This window comes from Emiliania huxleyi (genome assembly GCF_000372725.1).
Source record: "Emiliania huxleyi CCMP1516 chromosome Unknown EMIHUscaffold_153, whole genome shotgun sequence".
Classification (NCBI taxonomy): domain Eukaryota; phylum Haptophyta; order Isochrysidales; family Noelaerhabdaceae; genus Emiliania; species Emiliania huxleyi.
In genome coordinates this window covers 88,334-98,775 of record NW_005201058.1, presented here as the reverse complement: position 1 = coordinate 98,775, position 10,442 = coordinate 88,334, and the positions used below count along the sequence as shown (strand labels likewise).

At 66.3% G+C, this 10,442-nt stretch overlaps 3 protein-coding genes across 3 annotated transcripts; 2 read left to right on the top strand and 1 right to left on the bottom strand.

Annotated features, from left to right (window-relative positions):
- The first annotated feature begins 1,641 nt into the window (after positions 1 to 1,641).
- On the top strand, positions 1,642 to 4,096 carry EMIHUDRAFT_467690 (hypothetical protein). The gene is made up of 3 exons (XM_005786214.1): positions 1,642 to 2,186; positions 2,469 to 2,559; positions 2,721 to 4,096. The coding sequence occupies exons 1-3, from the start codon at positions 1,647 to 1,649 to the stop codon at positions 3,845 to 3,847; spliced, it is 1,758 nt and encodes a 585-aa protein (XP_005786271.1). The 5' UTR covers positions 1,642 to 1,646; the 3' UTR covers positions 3,848 to 4,096.
- Positions 4,097 to 4,838: 742 nt separating this feature from the next.
- EMIHUDRAFT_111524 (hypothetical protein) lies at positions 4,839 to 5,267 on the bottom strand (the record flags this gene model as incomplete). Its single annotated transcript, XM_005786213.1, has 1 exon — positions 4,839 to 5,267. One exon carries the CDS (start codon positions 5,265 to 5,267, stop codon positions 4,839 to 4,841), a length of 429 nt encoding a protein of 142 aa, XP_005786270.1.
- Positions 5,268 to 7,170: 1,903 nt separating this feature from the next.
- Positions 7,171 to 9,943, top strand: EMIHUDRAFT_111523 (hypothetical protein; the record flags this gene model as incomplete). Its single annotated transcript, XM_005786212.1, has 6 exons — positions 7,171 to 7,594; positions 7,746 to 7,948; positions 8,184 to 8,292; positions 8,720 to 8,940; positions 9,344 to 9,421; positions 9,824 to 9,943. 6 exons carry the CDS (start codon positions 7,171 to 7,173, stop codon positions 9,941 to 9,943), a joined length of 1,155 nt encoding a protein of 384 aa, XP_005786269.1.
- Positions 9,944 to 10,442: the final 499 nt, after the last annotated feature.

The following is a 10,442-nucleotide window of genomic DNA, read 5'->3' as shown; positions in this document are numbered from 1 at the left end:
CATCTCAGAGACCGCAGGAGGTCATGAGGGTCGATGGGAGTGCCACCAACCCCACAATGCCTAAAAACCCAGCCCAGTACGGGGAGATGATGCGCTCGAGATGCGGGAGAGAGATTTTCTCTCTTGATACGGGTAGAGTGAGTGAGTGAGCATTCTTGATACGAATCAAACCACGACGACACACACCAGTCGACTCGCATCGCCATCGGTTGCCTCCATGAACGGCAGAGCTATGAATTCTCGCGCGCGCACACACACCTCACACGCACACACACACACACAGACACACACACACACACACACACACACACACACACACACACACACACACACACACACACACACACACACACACACACACACACACACACACACACACAGACTCACACACACAGACTCTCTCTCACACACACACACACACACACACACGCGCGCGCGCGCGCGCGCGCGCGCGGGAAGAGAGAAGTACAGCGATCGCCAACTCGCTGGTCTCTCTCCGCAAGGCCTCGGGGGCTCCCGACCGCGTCGAACTCATCGACGCGGGCTTCTCTCAGCACTCGGCTACGGGAGACCGGCCCCAGCTTCGGCTGGAGGGCTCCTGACAAGCTGCCGAGCCCAAATCACTGTGTGAGTCGTGATTTCTTGTTGGTTTTCAAAATCTCTCTCACGGGTACTCGAGTAGATACGTACGGGCAGGCAGATACTCGAGTACGGGCAGACAGATAGAGGCAAATGCGGCGAGATACGGCGAGATAGATGGAATACGCGGAGATAGAGGGAGTTACGGGGAGATAAAAATCGTCCAGACTAGGACTCAAAAAAGAAATAAAAGGTATGTTGCTAGCCGTCGCCCACCCTTGGGCTCCCGCCTCTTCCTATCTCTCTTCGCAGTCCCTCGCCGATTCTCGCTGCAACCTTCATGCCACCTCGCGGTCGTCCCACTCTCGTCGTTCTCTCTCTTGTCGCTTCTTCCTCTGTCGCGTCGCTCTCCTCTGCCTCGTTCTGCGCCGCCGCCTGAATGACGAGGTCCCCAGCACTTTGCGTTTCCGGAAATTTCCAGGGAAAACAGAGAGTGTTTGGAGCTCCATTCTGGCAACTCTCGAGTTTCCGTGAGTCTGAGAGCTGGTCTGGGGCAAAATCTGAGGCAAAACCGAGGAAACCGGCACAACATACCGGGTATTACCCGGGTTTTTCCAGGTACCCGCAAAATACCCCCTCCGTCCCCACCCCCGCCCTCCCCGCCACCACCCTCCCCGCCCCCGCCGTCCCCACCCCCCTCCCTCTCCACCGACCGGGTATTTTGCCGATTTGGCTGATTTTGGGCCCAAACCAGCCTCAGACTCGGCTCAGAGCCCGAAAAATTTGATGGTTTCCCCGGCTACAACGCTGTCTTACTTAAGGTCCGACAGGTTCGGCACCGGGCACCGCCTCGGTATACAAAATGCGCCTGCGGGCGGACCCTCACAGATCACAGATCACAGCTGCCCTGTGAATAAGACAGTTTCTTTCTCTGTAGGTAGGTAGGTAGAAAGGTGAAGAACAGCCAGGCTCGGACTGGACACCAAGAGCTTGTGCGAGGGAGTTTTGTTGTAAAATGCTCCCGCTAGTAAAATTCTCTGTTGGGCGTGTTGTTTGGGCGTGCCCCGATGACGTCCTTTGGCGAGCTGCTCCAGCTCGCGGGCACGTCGGACCCGGCCGAGCTCTTTGGCCGCGCGTGGCGCCTCTGGGGCTCCGTTCAGCGCTCGATCGAGCCGGCAGCGGCCGAGGGCGAGCTGCGCTCGGCGCAGGCGCTGATGAGCATCCTGGTCGACGCGGGCGCGCTCTCCGAGCGCCAGCTCTCCCAGGCGGAGCTCTGTCGTTCCTCCGTCTCCGCGCTCCTCGCCACGCTCGAAAGCCCCGGCGCCGCCCGAGCCGGCGCTCAGCCAGTCGCAGCTGCGGCTGCGGAGAGCGAGACGCCGAGCTCCGATCTGGGCGCCGCGCACGCGGCCCCGCACGCGGGCCGCCGGCACGCGCCGCGGCCCGACGCGCTGCCGGCGCCCTCCATGCTGCTCGGGAGCGGCCTGCTTGCCGCAAGGCCCTCCCGCGGTTTGGCGGCGGGCGGCGGCGGCGGCGGCGTGGCGGCGGCGGCGCGGCCGACGCTGACGACCGCCGCGGCTCGCGAGTGCGCCGGAGGCGCCGGCGGAGAGGTTGGCGTCACCGCGCGCTCGCCCCCGACGGCGCGTCCGAACCCGTTTCCCTCGGGCGGCGCTTCCGCGGGCCCGCCCTCGCCGCCGCCGCCCGAGGCCGCGCCGCCGCCTCCGGCCCCCGCCCCCGTGGCGGAGCCGCCGCCGCCGCCGCCGCCCTCCGCCGCCGCGCAGTTGCTCGAGGAGCTGCGAGACGCAGTCGAGCGCGAGGCGCCGCCGCACCGCCCCATGCCCGCCGCCCCACGGGGCCGAGTCGGAGCCCTCTGAGCGCTTGGCGTCCTGTAGGCGCCGCCGCGGCGGCGGCAGATGGTCGGGGAGTGGCTGTACGCTGCTCTGTCCGCGATCCCGGAGGTCTCCGACGTTGGCAAAGTCACAGGTGCGCCGAGAGTCCGCCGGCGCGTGTGGGTGAGAGAGAGAGGGATCGACGGGGTGGGTGAGCAGCGCCACCACGCGCAACTTGTGCGTGGGCAGAGGCTGCCTCACCTGCTGGCCCAAAGCGAACGTGCACGCGTCAGCTTGCGCCGTTCGGCGCCGCAGGTATGATGCTCGACTTCCCGATCGAGCAGCTGCTGCCGCTGCTCGCCGACCCCTCGCAGCTGAAGCCGGTCGCCCACCAGGCTATGGAGGCGCTCAAGGCCGCGCCGCAGCCGCAGCCGCCGCCGCCGCAGCCGCAGCCGCCGCCGCCGCAGCCGCAGCCGCCGCCGCCGCCGCCGCCGGGAGCCCCGCCACCGCAAGCGACACCGCAGCAGCCAGCGCAGCCGGTGCCGGCGGCGGCGGCGGCGGCGCCTGTGCCGGCGCGGCCAAAGCCCGCGCCCAAGATCCCGCCGCCGAACGCCAAGACGAAGCTGTGCAAGTACTGGGTCCAGCGCGGCCTGTGCATGCAGGGCGCGCGATGCACGTTTGCGCACGGCGTGGCGGACCTCGAGCAGTCGAAGCAGCAGCAGGTTGTGGCGAGGGTCGAGTCTGGGATGATCAAGAAGGGGGCGCCGCCGAGCTCGCTCGGCTTCATGCCGCTGCAGGCCATGCCGCGCAGGAAGGCGCCCGCCAAGACCAAGCTGGCCGAGCTGAAAGCCACGCCCGCGGCGGTGCCGCCCGCAGCAGAGGCCCCGCCGCCGCCCGCTCCCGCGCCGCTCGCGCCGCCGTTTGCCGTCGCGGACCAGCTGGCGGAGATGGAGCCGGCGGACCCTCCAGACACCACCCCCGCCCCGAACGGCGTGGCGGCGGCCACGCCCCCGGGGGGCGAGGCGGCCGAGGCGGCCGAGGCGGCCGAGGCGGCCGAGGCGGCCGAGGCGGCCGAGGCGGCCGAGGCGGCCGAGGCGGCCGAGGCGGCGGCGGCCGAGGTTGCCGCGGCTGAGGTGGCGGCGGTCGAGGCGGGGATTGCCGCGGTGGCGGTCGGGGCGGCGGCGGAGGCGGCGGAGGCGGAGGAGGCGGTCGCGGCGGAGGGGGAGCAAACCCCGGCGGTGGGGGCGGCCCCGGTGGGGGAGCCAGCGGCGGAGGAGCCAGCTGTGGGGGGGGCGCCGCGTCGACTAAGCTTGGCCGACCTCGAGTCGATTCAATCCGACGCGATGGCGGACGACGTCCCGATCGACCTCGAGCGCATGTCTGGCTGGACGGCCGAGCAGGCGACGACCTTCTTCGAATCGGGCGGCACGGAGGTGCCATGACGGGCAGTGGGGAGAGGGCGGGAAGGAGACGGCCTCGGGCCTCGGCGGGCGGGGTTGCGAGATCCTCGCGCAATGCCAATGGGGGGCTGGCGAGTGGCGTGGAGTCGCGCGCTCTCCGTAGAGAAGCGGAACACTTCAGAGTGTGCCGTGTGGGAGCTGGGAGGCTTTGAGACGAGGTACGGCGTGTGGGGAGTGAGAGCGATGTAGACTCGTCACAATATGAGCGTCTCATAATATCAGTAATCAGCCTCCGGCGGGGCCCCCCGCTACCAACCAAACCCGAGTACAAAGCGCCTCTCTGAGAGCGCTGCGCCCGCGCCTCAGCAATCGGGGAAGACGAGCGATCGCGTCGCTCGGCCGCTGCTGAGACCATCCTGAAACACCTGTGAGTGCTGACTCTCCGCGCGAAGAGCAAGAGGCGTGCGGAGCGCGACTGTCGGTGTCTGGGGGCGGCCGTCATGTGGCGAGGAGGGAGGACGACAAGTGCGCGTCGTACGGGTCGCTCTTCATCGGGCCAGTCGAGCGGACGGTAGCGTCGGTCAAAGTGAGGGCCGGTGAGGCCGGCGATACGGCTTTACGGTTCTGTCTGGCAAGTGTGGGAGTGGCATCTATCTGGGGACACGCGCTAAAAAACCGGGAAGCCTGAAAGGGAGCTACTGGGGCGGCCAAATTCACACCTCGCAGGACTACTTATGTTTTCGTAAACGTAGTCGTGGGGGCGGGGTGGACAGCCCAGGCCACTGGCCATAGATGCCCTGGGATCTCTCGTCTGCCCAGTCCGGGCACCGGGGGTGCGTCGAACCTTCCATCACCCTGGGAACGTCCGGGTGTTGGAAGTAAAGATATTTTATTTTATATTTCGTAAACGTAGTCGTGGCCCCCCGCTACGTCGCACGAGTGCAACCGGGTAGCGGGGGGCTATAACCGCGGCAGACACTCCACACGTGTGGTCGCTTCACAGAGAGGTGAGAGCGGTTGTGCCGCTGCGATATTATCCAAACCCCAGCGTCACGCCCGAAAGGACCACTGTGCACACAGCGGAGAGGCTCGCGGACCCGAGGGGGCGCAAGTGCACCGGCACCAGCCGAAAGGCGAGGAGGTTGTAGGGCACAAAGGTGCACGCCTCGAGCCGCATCAGCGCGTGCCAGTCCTCCACGCTCCAGTGCTCGAGGAGGGAGGCCGGGGCAGGGCTGAGCCCGTCCGAGGCCAGGGCAGCAAAGACAGCCGTGAGCCATGGGATGCCGACGAGGAAGAACGCGTTGAAGGACGTCGCACAGCACCCATAGTCAACCAGAGTCTTCAACGAGACGGCTCTCAGGGTGCCACCGGGGAAGCTCTTCTCCAAGAATCGCATCCAAACGGCGTTCGCCATCCCGGAGAGCAAGCACGCGAGCAGCGCCATGGCGGCAACGTGCGCCATGTCAACGTGTGCCACCCGTACTACCTGGCTCACTGCGTCGGAGCAGGCGCTCAATAAGCCAGCCTGTACTCCAGCATCACGAACGTATGCCGCATCCCTCGAGTGCTGGCTGAATACCGCCGCGTTCCAGAGGCTGTCCGTGCGCTGGAGGCGCATGGCCGGCCTCAGCTGAGGCGAGACTGCGATGCTCTCAAGCATCGCAGCGAACAGACGCTTTGCGAAGCTCTCGCTTTGACAATCGACTACAATCCACCGTCACGCGCTCAAAAGAGTCAGCAGACCCCTCATGAGCACTTGATAGGGCCGATTCCGCATGGTACGGGACCCCTCCGATCGTCTCGCCCTCCCTCACTGGAGTGTTCATTGGGTGTGGGTCATAACAAACACGGTGCAGGATCGAGGTGCACGCCGCCAGAGCAGTGTCGTCCCCCCTCTCCCCGACGGTGATGGCGGTGTGACCGATCGAGCTACAAGAGGAGCTTGTTCAGCAGGATCCGGGGTAGTCTGGCGCACTACCTCACTGGGTCTGAGACCGCCGAGACGCCTCCCATCACCGTCTCGGATTCATGTGGGATCGAACCACTCCGGGATGGGCAGGAGAGGAGAGAGAGGAGAGAGAGAGAGAGAGGAGAGGGCAGAGGGTGAGGGTGTGTGCACACGTGTGGAGAGGGAGGGTGTCTGTGGTGGGCTGTAGTCATACTACGTGGTCACAACCACGCGCCCCTCAGGAGCTTAAGGTAGAGTGGAGCGCCCTAGACGCCTCAGTGCCTCCCACCGGGTGAGACCATCCGGATCTTTCCACCGCGCCCTCCGGGCTGAGTGGTCCCCGCGATGGCCCACGGTCCTCCGTCGCCTGGTTGAACCCCCTGCCTCCCGGTTGACCCCCAGTCCTCGTACTCGACCATTAAATAAACTCAAAGGTCCACCACAGCCACCACCCTCCGCCTCCACCGTCGAGCCGCGATCGCTGCCGCCCGCGACGCTGCCCGCCGCGTCAGATGCCCGCGACGCCCGCGGCGAGTCGAGTCGGAGAGCCGAGCCGCACCGGCAGCAGCATCTGCACCAGCAGCAGCACCAGCAGCAGGGCCAGCAGCAGCAGCAGCAGAGAGAGGCGCCAATTTTGAGGTTGCCCGAGACAGCCTGGAGATGGCCCCGCGTTGTATGTAGCCCCGGTGCCGGCGCCTCACATCTCAGCATCCAGGGGCCGGTTCCGCCGCGCAGTCGAGCAGCAGGAGCTTTGGGGCAGGTTTGTCGACAAAGAGCTTGAGCAAGATTTCGGCGAAGAAGCGTCACCGGCGCACGCCGGGATGAATCCGGACCGATGACATTGTTCGGCACCGCGACGGCGAGCCGCCGCGGGCCCACAGGAGGGCTCGGAGCCGCAGCACCGGTCCGCGCCGCCAGCGGGGCGAGAGCACCAGCCTACAACCTGCCGACATGGCAGTTGCGACGGCGCTTTCACACACACACACACACACACACCAAGGGGGGACAGGACGGACTCACCTGTGGAATCGGCTTCGAATCGCTGTCGGCCACAGGTACACAGGTAGGCCATCGACCGAGGCAGAATGGGCAAACAACGCGAGGTAAGCGTGCGGCTCAGCCAGAGCAACTCGTTCCACCAACTCATCTCGTCGGAGGCTGACAAAGCGGCCCGCCCCTCCGTGATGAGGCTAGGATGCGTGTTCCTATGCTCGGGGATTGCCGTATGCTTCCTTGGGCTATTTGCGCTACGATCTAGCGTCCCGACCGAGGACACAGCCTTGGACTTCGTATCACTGTATTTGTTTTCGTCGCCGCCGCCATCGCTTCCGCCCTCTCTGCCCCCTGTGCCGCTGCCCTCGCCGCCGCCGCCGACGCCTCCACCACGTCCTTCGCCGCCGCCGCCACCGCCAACGCCATGGTGGCTTTCGAGTGCGAATGCTCCATATCCGCCTCCCTCGCCGCCCTCGGCTCCGCCGCCGCCGCCGCCGCCGCCGCCGCCGCCGCCCTCGCCGCCCTCGCCGCCCTCGCCTCCCCTTCTTCCGCCGTCGCCGCCGTCGCCTCCCCCGCTTCCTCCCAGCCTGCCGGCACCCCCGACCCCGCCCCCGTCCCCGCCTTTGCCGCCACCATCACCGCCCTCGCCGCCGAGTCCTTTTCCTCCGCCGGCACCACCGCCGCCGCCGCCGTCTCCCTCGCCGCCGCCGCCTCCCGCCCCCCCGCCGCCGCCGCCACCCGCCTCCCCGCCGCCGCCGCCGATTGCACCGCCGCTGCCGCCACGGCCGCCGCGCGCGCCCTTCTCGCTGGACGGGTTTCGCAAGACGGGCGGCTGGACGCTGAGCGGCGTCAACGGCAGCGCTCGAGACGCCGCATCGCCGCAGCGTGCTAAAGGAGGTTCTCAATCAATCAGCACGTGACTTGTGTACAGGCGATGCCTCGCAGCAGACCAGTGGAGGCCACGCATGTCCACCCCACAGCAGTACCCTGGCGGACTAGGCGACCTCGTCGACGGCGCGGTGCTGCAGGTCGACGGCGACGGCAACCTCTGGCTTGTCGCCCTGACGTGCGAGCCGGCGCAGCTGAGGGAGTACGTGATGGGCTCGGCGGGCGGAGATCCGGTGCTGCTGGCCGTGTACGAGCTGCGCGGCTTCCGCGAGCCGGAAGGCACGCGTCCTTTGTCTGACAGCGACCTGTCCATTGTATGACACGTCCACGACACGTCCACGACACGTCCACTGTGCAGGCGTGTCCTTCGTCTGGCAGGATCTGCCCATTGCATGACACGTCCACGACACGTCCACGACACGTCCGCTGCAGGCGTATCCTTCGTCGCGGGTCGCGTTGTGGTTGTGGCGGACAAGGTGAGCTAATTAATTAACTGCGGATTCATCAACTCCTTAATTAAATGATTCATCCCTGATTGTGGCGGACAAGGTGAGCGGACACTTGGTCGAAGTCGAGCTATCGGCGCCGCTGCTCGGAGGCGGCGGCGGCGGAGGAGGAGGAGGATTAGGAGGAGGAGGCGGCGGCGGCGGCGGAGGCGGTCGCGGAGGAGTAGCAGCAGCAGGAGGAGGAGGAGGAGCAGCAGCAGCAGCAGCAGGAGGAGGAGGAGGAGGAGGAGGTGGAGGTGGGCGGGGATTCCTCTCGACCTTGGCTGGCGCACGAGGCCAGCCAGGGCGACGACTCCCCACCTAGTTGGTTGACTGTTGTTCATTACTGTTCAATGTCTCAGGCCAGCCAGAGCGACAAGTCCTCACCCACCCGTCTCCGTACTTGGCGGCTGCGCACTCCCCGCCCTCTCCGCCCCCGGCTGCGCACTCCCCGCCCTTTCCGCCCCCGGCCTCGCTCGGCGTGGCCGGCGCCAGCACGCCGTCGTCCTTCCCCGCGAACGGCGGAGGCGCCGGCTGGATCAGCACCGGTTTCGGCCTCAGGTGCGCTAATTAATTAACTGCTGATTAACTAATTAATAGGCGCCGGCTGGATCAGCACCGGTTTCGGCCTCGGATCGCCCATCCCAGGCATGGCCGGCGTGACGCCGGACAGTGGCGTGCTGGGCGTAGCGTATGTCGCGGCGATACTCCCCTCGTTCTGTACCGCTAATCCCTCCGCGCGCGCGAAGCTTCTCGGAACTTTCCTACAGGCGACGCCGACGCGGCCGTCGGCCTACCACTTCGTCTCCGATGCCGCAGGGGTGCCGCGTCCTCGACACTCCCTCGACACTTCAAGAGACACTTCCTAGAGACACTCACTTCCTAGAGACACTCACTTCCTAGAGACACTTCCGAGACACAATCTTCCTACACATTTCTCGACAATCCCTCGACACTTCCTCGACACTTCGTAGAGACACGTCCTAGACGTTTCCCCGCCCTGCAAAGGTGCCGATGATCCTGGCGACGGGGCGGCAGCCGAGGAGCGACGCGCCGACAGGGGCATGCGCCCAGCTGTTGGCCGTTGCATGTCGTTGTTCACAGCTTGCGGGGTGTGAACAGGAGCGACGTCCTCCTCGTGAAGCAGCTGCCGGCTACGCCAACGCGCGAGTCGAGGACACGTGTCCATGTCACGTCCACGACACGTCCATCACTCGTCCGCAGGCCAACAACGCGAGGATCGAGGACCTGGCGGGCATCGCTTACGCGCCTGACGCCGACCCGGACGCCGACGGCAGACTCGTCCTTCTGAGCGCGAATTAGCAAGAGACCGACTTCCTAGGCACTTCCTAGACACTTCCTGGACACGGCAGACCACTGGTCCTTCTAAGCGCGAATGAGGAAGAGACGCATCCGAGCTGCGACGAGCAGGTGCGCAAGAGAGGATGGTGCTCGTGTACACGCTCAACGGCACACTCGTCCCCCCGACGCTGCGGGCGCGATCTCGCTAGCTTCTCTCACCGACCTCGGCTGCACCTCGGCTGCACCTCGGCTGCACCTCGGCTGCACCTCGGCTGCATCTCGCTGTCGGCTGGGCATCTGCACTGGCTGCATCTGGGCTACGCACCTCTCGGCCACGGCCGCAGGTGCAGACCTTTAGAGTCAGACGCGATCTGACGCGCCCCTCCTCTCGCCGCTCTGCAGGTCGATGCCAGACGGCCGCAGGGCATCGCCGTCGTGCCACCGCGCGGCGGGGCCCACGGCGCCGCGTGCTTTCTGCTCTTTGTGCCGCCCAACGTGCTGCAAGAGTACTGCGCCCCGTGAGGGCCAGGCAAGGGAGGAGAAGGGGAAGGGGCTACTTACGCGGTACCGCCAGACGGTCGCTATTCATGAAGGCTAGTCGCTATAGACTGCACTCTGCCGTGTGCGCCCGTCTACTCGGCGGGGTCGCAGCTGCCTCTGCGCGTCCTGGGAGGTACATTTGTTGCGCGCCGGAGACGACTCGACACCGCTGAGATCGGAGATCAAGCTCTGACAGGTCGCACGTCGCTCCTTTGTGTCTCTCACACCCTCACTGTCGTCGCATGCGAGGTTCTTGTTTCTTATCACCCTACTGTGAACGGAGAGAGCAACTCCTGGGCCCATGACGAGCGGCCTAGGTGAGCAGCGTGTCCTGCCTCTCGGTGGCGTGCCGCGCGTCGAGCTGGGCCACGAGCGACTTGCCGCGCGTCCGCCGCCCTCGGAGGGCTCGGAGGGGCCGGCTCGGAGGGCTCGGAGGGCTCGGAGGGCTCGGAGGGCTCGGGGGGCTCGGAGGGCTCGGAGG

Bases quoted from the DNA above. Each gene is read 5' to 3' on its own strand.
- EMIHUDRAFT_467690 (XM_005786214.1), top strand. From the start codon at position 1,647: ATGACGTCCTTTGGCGAGCTGCTCCAGCTCGCGGGCACGTCGGACCCG. The intron at 2,187-2,468 runs GTTGGCGTCACC...GGCGTCCTGTAG, and splicing joins CCGGAGGCGCCGGCGGAGAG to GCGCCGCCGCGGCGGCGGCA. The intron at 2,560-2,720 runs GTGCGCCGAGAG...TCGGCGCCGCAG, and splicing joins CGACGTTGGCAAAGTCACAG to GTATGATGCTCGACTTCCCG.